At 38.1% G+C, this 16,398-nt stretch overlaps 1 protein-coding gene across 5 annotated transcripts in view; it reads left to right on the top strand.

Moving 5' to 3' along the window:
- Positions 1 to 15,841, top strand: part of AKAP7 (A-kinase anchoring protein 7) — an 82,134-nt gene extending 66,293 nt beyond the window's left edge. Inside the window, exons 8-9 of one of the 5 annotated variants that reach the window (XR_011680638.1) lie at positions 13,597 to 14,227; positions 14,560 to 14,698. Coding sequence is in view for 3 of the 5 variants with exons in the window: in XM_071436561.1 (XP_071292662.1) it covers positions 13,597 to 13,795; positions 14,560 to 14,572 (212 nt within the window). In the remaining 2 variants the exon portion in view is untranslated. Of the gene's footprint in view, positions 1 to 13,596 lie in introns of all 5 variants that reach the window. The other 4 variants (XR_011680636.1, XM_071436561.1, XM_071436587.1 and 1 more) reach the window with 4 other exon arrangements.
- The last annotated feature ends 557 nt before the right edge of the window (positions 15,842 to 16,398 follow it).

The following is a 16,398-nucleotide window of genomic DNA, read 5'->3' as shown; positions in this document are numbered from 1 at the left end:
ATTTATACCAACCAAGGACCTGGCCTGCCAAGTGTCGTGGCTGTGACAGTCCACTGGCAGCCCCTGGAGTCCAGAGCTGCAGCGAGATGGATGAGAGTATCAGCCAGCCCATTTAAAAGCAGACCTTCTATAAATAATATCAGAAAGGTTGGTTCAGATGGCAAGCCAACAAATTGCCTACTCCATCTAGAATCCTCTTTCTAAGTACATACGTAGCAAGGGAAGGAGCCTGGGTAAAATGCTGCTTGTGCATTAAAAATGAGACTGGTAATCTGCTCTCTTGGCTCTTGCAGGAGATTTCCAACACTATTTCTTTAAAAAGAGTGAGCCTGGAAAGAAATTAAGATCACTTTTAAATTGCACTTACGCTAGATTTCCAAGCAATATGTCTGCTGCCATGCCATATTCTTTTTGGGTTTAAAAGGGAAAATAAAGGCCAAAAGGAGAAAGTAAACATACACAAATATGTAATGGGTGAATTGAAAAGTGTAATTTCCCTGATGGTCCTGTATGCAGATGTTCAACTTAAGAAGAGAAAGTGTAATGGATTTCTCATACTTTTATAAGTATTCAGATTAAACATTATTGATAATTAGTGGAAAATATGTTTGGTATCCACCACATATATACCTGGATATGAGATATTCAGTCTTTTAAGCTGTTAAAATGATTTGAAGGTTATCTTAGTAACACCATTGCTACAGCAGAAGGAAGACTGGATTCTCAGGGGAGCTCTGTTTGCTTTACTCTAGATATATTTGAATAAGCAAAGGCTACAGCATTATGTTTTTATTGATTTTCAGAGGGTAAATTACAGGTCATTGCTATCAGATAATATTAAAGGCTGCCCTGTATTCCCAGTGAACAATATCCAAATACCTTATTCTGCATTATGGAAGTACTATTTCTCTCATTCATTATTGCATGCTCCTGTCTTAGTTTACTGAGATTTGTGTGTACTCTGGCACAGTGCCTCTGTCTATTCACTATACAGATTGCGCCACTCTTTACACACCAAACAGTAGAAGGAGCTGCTTGGTTTTCTGAAGTGCTGTAAGGCCTGCCCTGGAAAGTAAAAAGCATTGGAAGGTCTAAATGTTTAGATTTATGAATTTTGCTTTTCCATTTCCTTACTTCTGCAGGTAAAATCAGACCTACAGCAGTCAGATTTCATTGTAGTAAAAGAGGAAATGGAAATTCTGTTCCCACAGCTTTACTGGAGTCAGGAGCCAAATCCTGTCCTCTGGCATACATGTTACTCTAGCTACTACTGCATTACTCTCTGAAACTGTTCTTAGTTCATACTTCTGTTTTCATTTGTGCTGGGCTGCTTTGGAGTTCCGATTCAAAACCTCTGCCAGGAGAAATCCACAGAAGTAACTGTTCCACAAATGCAGAATTTGGCTCAATGTACTTCCCAGCTTTGCTACCTACAGACACAGCCCAGCTCTGTGACTGCTCTGGGTGCCTTGGACTCCAGTGCCCTGCATGCCAGGGTGTCTGGGGCCACACCTGGACATTGGGACTGCCTTGCCCCATGCCACCACCCTGGCATAGTTCTGGGCCTGGCAAACATGCTGCAGAAGCTCATGGGCACTGGTTAGGAGTTAACACCAACCCAAGTCCTTTGCCAGCAGGCAGTTTGGATACAGCCACAGCACTTCAGAGACTTGCAGAGCTGGATGGGATGGACCAGAGTTGCTCTGTGCTAATTGGCCTTAGAGCCAAGTACTGGCATTTTCGAGCTCACCTGTGTAAACATAGGGCAGGTGCCTCTGCATGAAACACCAGGTTTCAGAGAAGCTTTTCATGGTACTGTGAGAAGAGGTGTTAGTCTAATGTCAACAGAGAACCCAAGCTGAATTTTCCTTCTCTGTTCAAAAGTGATCCACAAGCAAATCCATATTACAGCCAAATAGAAAGTGCAACATGCTAAAGATGAAGTACCATTCTCTGTTAGTGTATATGAACAGCTACCCCTTCAATTTAGAAACTCATTTGCTTCCACCTATTGTCTTGCTAGACAAGTCCTACCATTACTTAATCCCTGTGAGTTTACAGTGGAGCCACTCACAATGTAGAAATTGTAGCATATGGATAAAACATGTATTACTGAAATAGAATAGCCACACTTGAGAGTGGGAAAGTTTGTTACACAACCAAAACGTGGTAGTTGTCTACTTCTTCCTAAGCTGATATTTTAAATGTACTTTTTTCCTTTTGTACTGTCTGATTTGTGATGCTTAATGCTAGGTAATTGAGAGCTTTGTTTGTTAATGGAGAGTGGTATTCCTGGAAGCAGACAGGCATGTTCTAACCTCAATTCTAGAAACCATTAAAAAATGATTTTTTTAAAAAAAATTACAAAATTTTTTTGTGTGCATAGCCTCCATTAAAGATGCCATATAATTAAGAAAGAAAAAAATGAGTTCCTTTGTTTCATTAAAACTAGAGAAATGTTTTAATGAAAAAAAAACTAGAATATGGCCTAATAATCAGATTCTCAATTTTGACATTTCTATACTGACCGGGAATAATCAGGAAGCTGTACTTGGTCCTCTTTCAAAAAGGGGTGAAAATAGATTTCATCTGTGGAAAAGTTCACTTCTGGGAAGGAAAAAAAATCCCCAAAATCTACCTCTTTTCCCCTTCAGCAAGGTTGTGTGCCACCAGCCCTATAACCTTTTAGCAGAAATGGTATGCATGCAGTGCTGGCTAAATCTGCCCTGGGAAGAGCAGAGTAACTTTTGTCCTAGAAGCTCAAGAAGCTCATGGAGCAGAGGAAATAGATGTTTGGAGGAAGTACTGTGTTTCCAAAAGAATATAATGCTTGAAACGTGAAGTAGGAGCCCAGGCTGTGCTTCAGAAAATGCCTGGGAAGCTGTGGAACTACATCTTGGGGAGCTCTGAGAGCAGGAGCTAGCTAATTTTGAAAAAAAAAAAAAAAAAGGCAGCTATAAAGCCAGAAGGCAGGAGGAGGAACTGGTTAACACGATTAAGCAACTGTTAGGATAGCATGGGATTACTTCTATTGCATCATGTGAAATAAGAACAAGAGAGAACATTTTGTATATATTTCAGGGAAAGCTTCCTGTCAGTGACAGATGCTGGGCTGCAGAGAGTCTACATTTTGCAATGTTGTGACCAAGATTTTGAGATTAAGGCAGACAAACAAAGAAGGCAAGACAAACAACAGGTCCTTGGTTGAGTGAGGGGTTGTCCTTTAGATGACATTGGTTTGTTATTATTTGTGAAATTATTATAGGCAAAGTGGAAAATAAGATAACGTGAAAAGTATCATAGCTAGGCATACTGATGCCTTGTTCAGCAGCTGATTACTGATGGTTTAATAATGTTTTATGTCAAATCATTTTGCCATTCCTAAAACTTCAGTGGTCCTGTTTCCATAAGTGTTGAGAAGCTGGAGAACTGACTGAAGAGATTGGAATTTAGAGGAATTTGAGGTATATGGTTGTATATGCTATGTAAGTTAGCATGATGACCCTGCCCATGGCAGAAGGCTTAGAACTAGATGATCTTTTAAGGTCTCTTCCAGCTCTAACCATTCTGTAATTCTGTGGAGCATGAGGTTGGATATTTGTCTTATTTAAATTAACTGGGTGCAGGCTGTCCTTGAGCCCTAAAGAGCTAGAAATATGCTATACCAATGACCAATTTGGCACTGCCACTTGTACAGTAGTCAGTACTTTGAGACTTGTAGTTCTGATGGTAGCATACACAGCCGAACTTTTGTCAGGTTCTTGACCCTGCCTGAATTGTTGTCCTAAATTGGTGTAGGGAAAATTCACTTACTAGGTATTCCCTCTGGATCCCCATCCCCAAATCTCAGAATACACCATTAACTTTATCTTTTCTGCTGATGGCTTAATCCCTTTGAATATCTGCCAATCTCAGGTGAATTTGAGCAGGCCACTTGCTAAGTTTCCTGTTATAATCCTCAGGCATGGATAATTCATTTCCCTCACCAGAGAGATTGTACCCTTTTGCCAAGAGGCAAATTGTCTTACCTTACGGCCTATTATTATGTTATTCTGTTTTACATCCTAGCAATGATTTTTAAATGACGTTTTATTCAATCTTTCATTTTACTACAAAGCAAAAGGATTGAACAAAAACATATTAAGACAGCCATGTTTTCTGTATCACTTACTGTGGCTGAGTAGTCAGCAAATGTAGGTTTTCTCTGTCTTAAAAATCCATTACCATCTCGTATAGCCTAATGCAGTCAAAAAGGTTTTCCTTTCTTTCTCTCTCGCATCCTCCTTTGCTTTTCACATACACCTCATTAATACAATGTGAGAGGTTTTCCAGCACAAAATGATGAGTTTTCTCTTGCAGTTCTACAAACTGTTATAGGGATTGAACCCTCTGTTAAAGCCAGAGTTTACCTTTCTCTGTTAAAATGAAATTTGCTGTAGTGTTTTTGTGTTTTGAAGCACAGTTGATCCTCTGATTTAATGACATAAATGTTAATTTATGTTGACCCCTGACCTGTGTGCCCTATTCATACATTGCATGTGTGTTCTCTGCCACAATTGATCTGAAACATTTGGAAGAAGGGCCATGTGTAATACAGCCTGGATCTTGGAGTCACTGCCTGTAATGCTTGCTTCAGCACAAGTGAATAATAGTAAGTCCATTCCAAAATAAGTGCATCATTTTACTTTGAAAGATCCATTTTATTCCCTTTGCCTTTTTTTAACCATAACCTTTAAAGAAGGCATTAAATAAGAAAATAGTACAGGATTAGACTTTAGATAAAAACTTTATATATGTTATAGTCTGTCCAAGTTTAATCTTCTCCATCAGCAGCAGCTTGTGTTTTCATACAGAACTTTTCTGTATGGAAAACATAAAGGCAAAGCAAACTAAAGTACCAGCTCTTCACCACACAATTGGGTCTGAATAGAGTGAAAAGAAATGCAAAAACTGGTTATGGCATGAATATCCACCCTTTATTCTTTTACTCTTGAATTGAGGAAAGGCTGAGAACAATACTGCTTTAAAATAAGAGGACAAAGAAAATATATGAAACTCCAAATTAGAACTGTTTAGCCTGATAGAAATAAAGGCCCAAAAGACCAGCTGGCATGAATAAGCAGTTTTCTACTGATGTTATGGGACAGATTTAGAATTATTGGGATGCTAAAGAGGAAGGTGTGGAAGTCTGTATACAATATAGGTAGAGAGAAAATTTGCAAATGGAAAAAGGAATATAAAGAGATGAGAACCATCAGTTTTAAGGCATGGTAATGAGCAGTCCATTATGGTACAGAGTAAATTGGTAAAAATTATGATGATTAGTTCAGTTTTTGGCATAACAGACATATTTTTCTGGATTGATTTCACTGAAGTGTTGCTAGAACAGTTTTTGATTCACTGAGTTTGAGGAAGTAGAAATATGGGGGAAGAAAGGGAGGGGGAGTTATTATTTTCGTAGACTGCAGTGTTAGACCTGTAGGGATTTACTCTCATCAAAGAAGTGTTGTATTAGGTAGGGAAGTGGGGTTTTTAAGGAGTTTTATGTTATTTCAGAAAGAAAATGCTTTTATAACTGTTTGACATTTAACATCGGAAGGATATGGAAGTAAGGTCCAGTGGTTTAAAAACAGTAATTAGGACTCAGTCTTGATTTTTAATGGTGAAACAGACTCAAGAATAATGTTAATTTTGATTATTAGGTGCGTGTTCAGTAAATGAAGTTATTTGCTCTATTCATAAAGAACATAGGATGGGAAAAAATTAGTACTGTTCTCTCATATTCTTTCAATTTTTTCTTGCCCTAGATTATAAAGTCTGTTTTTTCATGTGAAGGATTGATTGCCTTCAATTTAGTTCTGTGGCATGGTAGTGTTTCAGGATTTTTTTCACCCACAGATTTTGTTCTGCCATTCTCTAGCAACAATTTTTAAATTTCTGTGAATTAGATTAAGCAAGCTGTAATCATACCTTCAGCATTCTTAACTCTTTATCTACAGCTATTCTGATTTCATGTCTGAGGTCATCAAAACTCCCATGACACGGAGCAATTTGTTATGACTAAGCACATGCCTGAATTTGTTGCTTATCTTTACTTTGGAATATTTTTCTTTAAAATCAAGAGGAACTTTTTTCAAGGTCATGTGGTGAAAGGACAATGGATGGTTAAACTGAAAAAGGGTGATGATTTCAGAGAAGTTGTGGATGCCGAATCAGTGGAAGTGTTCAATGCCAAGTTGGATGGGGTTCTGGGCAACCTGGTCTAGTAAAAGCTGTTCCTTTCAGGGGTAGGACTAGATGAGTTTTAAGGTTCCTTCCAAACGAAATCATTCTGTGATTTGATGTTCTTGAAAGTGGGTATATTTGGGCTTTTAGAGAGCAATAAAAGTCGAGGAAGAGCTTGTCCTGAAGAAGATCCCAAACACTGGTTTTATGGGTTCAAGGCCATAGCATTTAAAGAGAGGCCTAAACTTCTATGTACTAGTACTCTCCAAGTATCAAAAGTCAGCTTCATGTTTACAGACTTTTGTGTGGTAGAGCAGTGAACATTTATACAGCTACATTTCACAATATCAGTTTAAAAACTTGATATCAAATTCCAGCTCTTCCATTTAAAGTGGAAGTTAGGTGGCAAACAAAAGGAAGGGAAGAAGGAACTAAACTAAATACATTATTTAAGGCAAAATCTATGATAGATAAAGGGGATTCAGATAGGAAAGGTCATGATAAGTACTTAATGGAAGGGGGTGTTTTTAAATGCAATTCAAATTGATTTAAGGGTGTCTTGTTAGTTTTCCCAAGGCTGTTAGCAAATTTGGTCAGATTCTATAGACTTGATCCATGAAAGGAAAAACAGCAACAATCCTACTAATATGTTCAAAAACACACATAACTTCATGGTTTACATAAGAAGCTTATGAAGTGAGCTCAGTTCCTTCAAGAGGAGGATTCTGGAGGAAAAGGATTAGACCCATCTATTTTGTCTGCCTTTGGATGCAGTTTTGCTACCAGTTCAAACCTATCTAAGATGCTCATACCAAGAGAGGGGACTCTAACCTTCTTCCATTAGATTCAGAATCTAATTAAGCATGGTTACAGAGATGTTAAAAGCACCTTGCAGATAACATTTTTTTTCATTATAATGATATAGTATTTAAAATTAGTAAATAAAATTAAAATTTTATGGACACTGTTGGACATACTCTCGAATTGCAATTATATCTTTTTTTTTTTTGCAAGATTTCATCTTCCTTTTGCAGTTCAAACAGTATGCAGCTGTGTTTGACAACTCATGCTTCTGCAACTTAAATAATTAAATGAAAATGGATGTTGATTAAAATTTGACTTTTCTGTCCATAACTTACAAGTACATTCATAATTGCTTTCCCCAGGGAAAGAGATGTACTATGTGAGAGACTGTGATAACATGAGTTTGTATGGAGCCTTTTTCTGAGCTCAGGAGGAACAACAATGCAGGTTCAGCTTGTTAAGATTCACTTATTAACACTTGTTTAACAATCTGTCTTAGGCCAAAAAAGATTCCTTTTTTTAGTATACTTGACAGCAGCCTGGAAAAGTCACAGCCAAAATAGCATCCCTTTGGAAGCTGTATAGTAACAAATGAATCCTAAAGACATGACAGTGAAGTTCCCATGACTATGGGAAGGATAAGGAAACGGTAACAAGAAGTGAATGTTTATTAAATGTCTTGCCTTGGCGTGCTGGTGAGTAAACGTTTGATTTTCATGGCTGACAGGTCCATAAGCAGGGACTTTAAGGTTTTGCCAAAATATTTGGACTGTGGCAATTAAAATCCTTGTATGCACCATTTTTGTTAGCTGCTGTGTTTTTTGGGCCTACACCTCCCTCAGCTTGGTGACCTAGCAGGGTCTAGGTCTTTGTGCCTTCAAGACCATCCAGCTCTGTCTGTGGTCACTGGTGATTGAGGTTGATGAGGAAGCAGCCTACATGTCACCCATAGTGTGTTACATTCTCAGTATTATTTCTGGAAGACCACTGAAGGTAAGGCACTGACGTGTCTGTCCTGTTCCAGAGTTCAGCTTTTCCCTGGGAAAACTGGGAAGCCTGATCTCTCTCCCTCTTAGGCTCTGAAAACAGCAGGAGGCTTCCCCCTTGGCACCATCCTAGAGAGCAGAGCAACTCTTCTGCTCTCCTTGATCAGCCTGCTGACCTAAGCTGCCCTATTCCCTGTTCCTGAGAGCTGCTGGCACCAGGCAGCACAAAAGGGAGTGAATAATGTTGCCTGGATATTTGCTATCACAATCTGCCTCAACCCTTTGGTTCTCCCATTGCCATCTTGCACAGTGGATGTTACTGTGGCTATGTAAAACCACTTCTGTAACTTGCCCTGGTTTTCTCTACTGGAGTGTTGGTAGGAAAAATCAAGTAAAACTCACAGCTTTTTAAGCCATCTTGTTTCCTTCGGCCACTTTGCTATCTTTCCTGCCTGTTGCACTAGACTTCTTATAAATTAGTTCAATTTAAACATGAAACTACATTAAAGGAGCTGGGGAATTTCTCTGTCAACAAGTCTCTTTTAATAGAAAAATAAACCCAAGATATTTAGCAGAACTCCCTGTACGCACAGGACTAGAGTCTTACGTAACTTTTTAAATTTTGTTTGTTCTGGAGGCTCTTGTCTGTGGCATCATATGCCGTAGTGCTTGCAGAGGGATGAGTAGCTTTAGCAGATCACATCCTCTTTCTTCGTTTAGAGGTGGTCAGAAAATTTATATCAGAGCTTCACAGGGGTTTGTGTGAAACCAAACAAACTTTTGCCATGTTTGCCAAGTCTGCAGCTCAAAGGGACCTGCAGGTATTCCTGTTGTCTTTACTGAATCTGGCAAGAGCACCACTTTCCCTGAATAGCTGCAACACCCTTAATTTCCTCTTTAGTAGAAATTCCTACTTTATCAGGTTTGTTCCATGGTGTACCAAATTAAATTAAAAAACCTTTCCAGTAAACTAGAAATCATGTATTCAGCATGAAGGACAGATTGGTATTGCTTTGTAAGACGGTCCTGTATTTACAGAGCAATATATGTAAACCTAAAGAAGTTTGTTAGATGTCCCACATCAGGTGGGAACATCCAGCAACAGAAATGCAGAAATGTCATCACCCTCCTGTTCTTATGAGATTATAATTTCATCTTCCTCCCAGTGCCTTATTTGTGTCAATTTCATAAGTGACCACTTAAGAGACTTTTCATGCAAGTCCTTCTTAATTAACAAGGAAATGTTCAGAGTTGTGACTTTCCTGTCTCTACTTACTGTGTTGATTAGATATGGGCACGTGCTCATATTTGTGTTCATAGAGTTTGTAAAAACTGTATTAGAATTAATTATTAGAATAACCCAAAAGGTAGATAGAGGCATGTCTGTTACCACAGCCCTCCCTAGGTCCCAGAGCAGAACCTCTGCCACCAAATTTCTCAGTGGGTCTCAGTCACCTATTCAAAATACCAAGGGTCTCTTTTATAATGCTCCCATGTTATCATTGTTTTGTTGCCAAGAAAGGTTGTTGGAAGGAAGAACAAAGCCCAGTGTGCTGAGGCCACAAGGGAAGGATTGCAGAACATTGTCTTGGAGCATAGCTGGTAAAAGGATGTAAAACTGGCTTTTCCTATAAAAGGGATCCCCCATTGCTTCCTTCAATTAAATCTGTTACAAAAAAATCACAATCCATGGGCTAATCATATGAACAATAGAGAGATTCAAACTGTCCTGCCTCTCTCCAAATCTGAGATACCTACATGCCCCCTAAACAGGCTGTGTCAGGGCCATGAAAGTGCTGTACCAGGACCATGATATCTGATTTGTTCCAATACAGTATTTCAAAATTCAGCTCACAATCTTGTAATGTGTAGGGGGGTGTAAACTTGGAGAGTAAACCTAGTCCAGTAGAAAGATAGAGCAGTGAATTTGAATCCAAACTTGGCTGTGGTTGCAGGCATCTGGTTCATGTCCATAACTGCTAGCAGTGGGATGTAGGATCATAAAGCCTCTTTTGAATAATTCTGTGGAGCTGATAGTTCCCTTTGTAAAAAATTATGGTCATTTGAGGACAACTTGTATGCCTCAGTTTTAGTGATAAAAAACGCTGCTCAGCATGAATGCATTGAGGTACATTCACAAAGTATGAATTGGTTTTCATGTCTTGAAAATTATAGAAGAGAATTCTGGGATAAACAAAATGAAAGATTTTTTCATTTTTATTCTGAACAACATTGAGGAGAAGACAGTGGAATTTTTTTATTCACAGGCACAGAAATAAAGTAGTGTCACAATATCAATGCAAATATAGTGCTGTGGTGTATCTGCTCCCTTTTCAGAACAGAGATTACAAACAGAGCAAGTGTGAATTTTTAAACCACCTTTTTGAATCTAAAACATTCATATCTGCAGTGACTTCTACAGATATTCCAATAATTCCAATAATGTTAGACAGTGCACTCAAAGAAGCATTTGCCTGCTGCAAAGGAATTGTATTCATCAAAGAAGCAAGCAAGCAGCAGCTGCAGCATGGGAGGAAAGATGTAAACAGGACAGATGTGTGTTCAATTGTCAAGTAGATACAGATGCTCAATACTTCTTTCTATTACATGACCTGTTTCATTTTATCAACAGTCATGAATAGGAGCTATACAATGGTACCAAGCTACCTTGCCAGCCAGCTGTTGGCATTGCAGACACTCCCTCAACTGCTATTTTGGGAGTATGAGAATAGAAACAGAGCATCAGGGAATCATACAGGTCCATGTGCCTGTTCACTAAGGTGGCTGCATTGATAAATCCAAGCACAATCTTCATGCAAGGATGTGCATGTATTTGCATTCACACGTCAGTCAGATGTCTTTCCAGTGGGAGCGCAGAGCTCTCTTAGGAGGTGCTACAGTCTTCACCCCAGACTTTTGATGAGCCTCAAATATCTCAAAAATATTAAAAATAAACAAACAAACCCCACAAATCCATTCTTCTGCAGCTATATAAACTGTACTTATAAAAGTACAGTTTTATAAAAATCTAATGTTTTTAATGCTTGAGAAAGTACTGATAAGTGAGCTACGTGTTTATTTTGAAATAATAAACACAATAGTAGCTATATGGATTTTATACATACATCTGTAAATGAAAACTCTTCTGCAGAAAGTATTCATGGGAGAAGAGCTCTGGCCTTTCTCAGACCATAATGCATGATGTACTACAACTAAAATTACACTGTGAGTAAAATAATCAGTACTGTTGTGTGGTATCTGGAGGCCTCTGTGACTGATTAGTCATATTCTGCATATTAAGCACTGCAGGGTCAAGTGTGAGAGTGGCTGAGCACCATATTTCCCAGATTTCATTTTGTTTATCCCAGAATTGATTTTTTTTTCTGAGTTGCATGGATAGATCATTAGCACTGTGTAAGTAACGATTTCTGTGACCTATGAGCAATTCTGAAAAACAAGAAATTCTGCAACTGGAAAGCAGTTTTATTTTAAATAATCATTAAGTATTTTAATTAATTTTTCTAGTGACTAAATAGACCAGGGCAACCAACACATTTTTGAGCATCCTTACTAGAAGCAAAGGAAATCCACAATCTAAGGGCTTCGTTCAAAGGAGTGTGTGGGATCAATTCAGAAAAGCTGTGAGGAGATGCTGCTCATAAATACCTTGGGTGCCCTGAGAGAGAAGAGTGTGAATTAAGTCCCTCCTTCCTGTAAGTTAAAGGATAAACTTAGACCCAGGATTTAGAGATAGTGATATATAAGCAGTGATTCAGAGAATGTGGAGTATGTAGCTGTTTGGTTTTGGGAATAGTGCCTCCGCCTCTGTTGCATGGTAGCCTGAAATATTTCTCCTTGGAAATGATAATTGTTTTTAATATATTCTTATATTTACATTCTTATAATACATTCTTATGATGTATTCTTATATTTGATTTTAACCAAAACTATTCCCCTAGATATTCTTTTTAATATCTTTAGAATATTTATCTATGCTTTCTCCAAAATGTAAAGAAGTGCTTTCCCAAGATGTAGTCTGATTATTCTTCAGGGGGAGAGCACAGTTCTTCCTTGTCTGTACTAACAGTGCTGTGGAGGCCCAGAACTGGAAGAGCTACTGTTCCAGAGCAGAATGTTCTGATTAACAGCTAATAAAAGTGCTACCTCTGAATATGAAGAGCTTTGTTTGCTTCTCTCTCTCCTCCTTGAATCCCCATATGAATTATGCTTTATCAGTGAAATCACTCCCAGGTTGTGCAGTACGCTAGGAAGACTAATAAAAGTCTTTCATAACTGTTATCTAAATGTGCTGGAATACTTTAATAAATTTACATGTATGAAAAATGACAAATTTAGGTAATTGAACAGTACAAAGCTTTGTGCTGAGAGCATACAATAATATCTCTTTCACCAGATGTGTGTGACTAAGCAGCCTCTTATTACTGGTCACAGAATGCAAATGCCTGAAGAGGACATGAAATGTATGACCTTTAAATACAGATGGAGGGAAACAGTTATTTACCTAGTGCAGGGGACTGTGAAATAGCAAATGGCATGACCAATGAGAATTGGAGAATAAAATTTGCTTTTCCTGCAACAAATACTTCATGAAAGGAGGATTCTGCAGTAGGGTTTATAGTTTATTAGGAAAATGTTTCATGGAAAAGTACCATTTCAAATTACATGTAATGATGTATGAGAATCCTTACTATGCATATAGTTGTTTGTTGTATATGTTATTCATATTAAGTTTTAGCAAAACAGGGAAATTTCAGCTTCTTGTTTTTATTTGCAGATATTTAAGAATGGACTGCTGGAACTTGAAATCCTTTGATGTTAGAGCTTTAAGATAGAAGACAGAAGAGAGGCAGGGAGGGACTATGTGTTTTTTGTTAGTTTTGTGCTTTGTTTAGAAAAATATTTGTAGCCTGTGCTTTGAGTGTTTTAGTAATTTTGAGTAATTTAGTAATTTTTCCTGTGAGAAACTCCTGAATGAGCAATGAATAAATAGATTTAGATTTATTAAGCAAAATCAGAAAATGGTGGCACCTAAATTTAGGAATGCTGCTGAAGTGTAAATATGCCTTATGCTATATTTGACCCTGAGATTGGCTCTGTTGGTCAGAGCATGGGGCTCATAATGCCAAGATTGTGAGTTTGATTGCCTTAATGGCCATTTACTCAAGAGTTGGATTTGATGATTCTTATGGGGCCCTTCCAACTCAGACCATTCCATGATTCTATGATCTTTGCTCAGATGTCACTGGTGATCATTGGCCAGAAAAAAATTAAATTTGCACACTTACTCTTCTATGCTGAATGAGGACTTATAACGTTAGCCAGTGGCTTTTGCTGGAGTGTTATAAGAAACACGAGCAGTGAAATATCTTTGATCTAATATGCTGTACACATCTTTATGGAACACTTTGATTTAGAGCTTGAGGTGGGGAAAAATGATTTTGTACAATCAGAAAGAGGCTAATAACTTAGAATCTAGCTCAAATCAGAAGCTTCTGATACAATCACAGCTACTGTCTTTGCATGGCAATGAATTCCTTCTCTTGTCTGTTGTGATGCATAGGTGAAAAGCAAGCAGCAGAGCCAGATGATGCAGAGCTGGTGAGCCTTAGCAAAAGGCTGGTGGAGAACGCAGTGCTGAAGGCTGTGCAGCAATATTTAGAAGAAACACAAAACAAAAGCAGGCAGACTGATGGGAGCCCTGCAAAAACTGAGGAAGCAGCGAGCGGCAGCAAGAATGAGAGCGACAATGATAACAGCAAGTGAGCACTGTGCAAAAAGCCTGGGAGCAAATATCCCACCAAGAATAACTACAAAAACATGTTCCGCTCCCTGCTGAAATTTGCAAAGTGGTGCTGGGTGTTAGGCACTCTGCTTTGTGAGTCTCTTATCAAAAGTTTGTTCTGAACTGAAGGACACTGTCTACTGGTTTAATAAGTGCTTGCACTGCTGAAAATCTGCTGAATGCTGGGAGGGATGCACGGTGGAAAAAAGACAAGAGTGGTGAAGCAGGCGGCTCCAGTCTTCACTTGCTCTTGATACCAAGAGTCCCTTTCTTGCTTTTGAGGAGAAACTGAACATTTTGCATTTGTCATTTGAATTGTCGTGGATGACTGTGGATGAAGCCTTGCCATAAGTGGAAGCGGTGCCCTGCACCCGAGGGTTTGGCAGCGCTGCAGGGCTGCTTGCTCCATGTGAGAGCACGTGCTGTTTCCTAGTCAACAGCAGTCAATACCAAGCTAAAAATTACCACTGCAGATACTCATCGCAGATACTATTACACAGTATGTAATAAGGCAGGAGTTCCCCTTAAATGTGATGCTGTACTGTTCTTTACATTTTGGTAGCATTTGTTGATGTAAATTATATTTTTTGATGAAATACCTTTTTATAAAAAATGAGTATGGGCAAAACACTGAGCACTTACTACTGTCCAAGCCAGACATGATCTCTTTATCTCTGAACATTAATGATTCTAAATCACATTCATTGTTATAAAATGTATTATATTGTTGTTTTCCTCTAGGAAAGAGCCATGAAGCAGACTTAGTAAAGGAAGCTTTACGCAGAGAAACGCAGGCCCTGTTACCCAGACTGAATCAGATAAAGGAGCTGTTAACGAGTCCTGAGATCCGCACAAAAATTAGCAAAGAACTCTTTGAAGACAGGCACAACTCTAACAGTAAATGGAAAAGTTGTATTGACTCTGAGTCTCCAAATGCATGACTGTAAATTGCCGTTGTGGAATATCTCATCAGGTTGTTTAAAGACAAAATATTGTGGCAAGAAATTTTTCAGGTTGGTTTGTTTGGGTTTTTTTAACTGAAAATGTGAATGGGTATAAATGGCTCATGAGGAATCATGCTGAAATACTTGCACAGAAGGGTTGTATTTCATAATAATGAAGTATAGCCACTTCTCAACACTGCATTGAAACCTGTTTGAGTTTGCAGGTATATGTCATGACTCCAAAGTAGAAAATACTGGTTTCAAATAGATCTGAGCAAACACTGTGCCCTTCCTTTGTAATTGTAAATAATTCAGTTTTTTTCTCATATACTCCTTCCCTAACAATGATGTACAAGTAATAAAAAATTGGTGGTTTTAAATACTTCAAAATGTATATTTGGGGAAAAAAATCCTCTTTTAATTATCTGTCTTTTGTATATGTACTGGCATTTTGGGTTAGCATTGTATGTTTTTTATTGTTTTTTTAAACAGCACTTGAATACTTGTATAGATGCTGACATTTAGTTTCTGCTGATGTTTACACTAAAGCAAGAATGTTTTAAATTTCAGTATGAAATTCAGGCTCCACTGATCTCAATGGCATACTCTCATTGGCTTTAATGGAGTCAGGATGCTGCAATTAAGATTTCTCGTGCAAATAATAATATTCCTTGGGATAATATTTGCCTTTTTACTTTTGTAGAACAGTGTTTTTGTCTTTTGTTTTTGATGTTTCTCCATCTCTACCTTCTGCTGCCTGAGGTGGGGTGTCAGTTTGCTCTCATTGTTCCCTCCACACACCTGCAAGATTCACTGAAGATTTGGATGATGGACAACAATGCAGGAGTAGGTCCAATATTTGCAATTTTTATAAGCATTGTCATAAAAGCTATATAATATGTTGTGATTTGTATCAGAATTGTGCTGTTAGAACAGCTGTGTGCATGTTCTTCATTTGTCTCCAGCACTGTTCATTTATCTCACGTCAGAGCTTTTTTTTCCTCATTTGATATATAACAGTATATTCTGAAACGCATCTTTTACATGCCATGTTCACAATAAAATATTTTTCCTTTGCACTCTGTGTACACTTTCACCTGTTTCCAAGTGGACTTGAATAAAATTAAGTGCTTGGAAGTAACAGGGTTACAGGAGAGAAATAGTGCTCCTGTGAATCACACCATTAAGTTGACTACAGGGTGTTGTGCCAACATACTGCTCTGGAGCTTGGCTGCTGAAATCATGCAGATAAACTAGGCCCAAGTCATTATTGTTTTCAAGGAAAAATCTTTGAAACTCTTGGGATTAATTTGTATTCTGGGCAGGACAGGTTTACAAATAAATACTGGTTACAATTTCCTAGAGGTCCGCTCTTGAAGTGTGAGTTAAAGAAGTAGTCTCAAAATGCTCTAGAATGATTGATAAAAAAAATCTCAATCTGAAATAATCCCTGGAGATTATTGGGAGGTAGCTTTTTATCAGCTATCAAGCAATTTAAATCCAACTTGCACATAAGAACACAAAACCACTCAGCTGTGAAAACAGGAAAACAATTTATTTTATTATATCTGAATCATGGATTGTCATATCCCATTCCTCTATACAAGTCATTTCCATGATTAAGGGCCTTTTTATA

The sequence above is a fragment of the Agelaius tricolor genome, unplaced genomic scaffold (genome assembly GCF_023055355.1).
Source record: "Agelaius tricolor isolate 1412-34295 unplaced genomic scaffold, bAgeTri1.0.p SCAF_1, whole genome shotgun sequence".
Taxonomy (NCBI): Eukaryota; Metazoa; Chordata; class Aves; order Passeriformes; family Icteridae; genus Agelaius; species Agelaius tricolor.
Note: the sequence above shows the minus strand (reverse complement) of the source record. Positions and strands in the feature narration are given on the sequence as shown.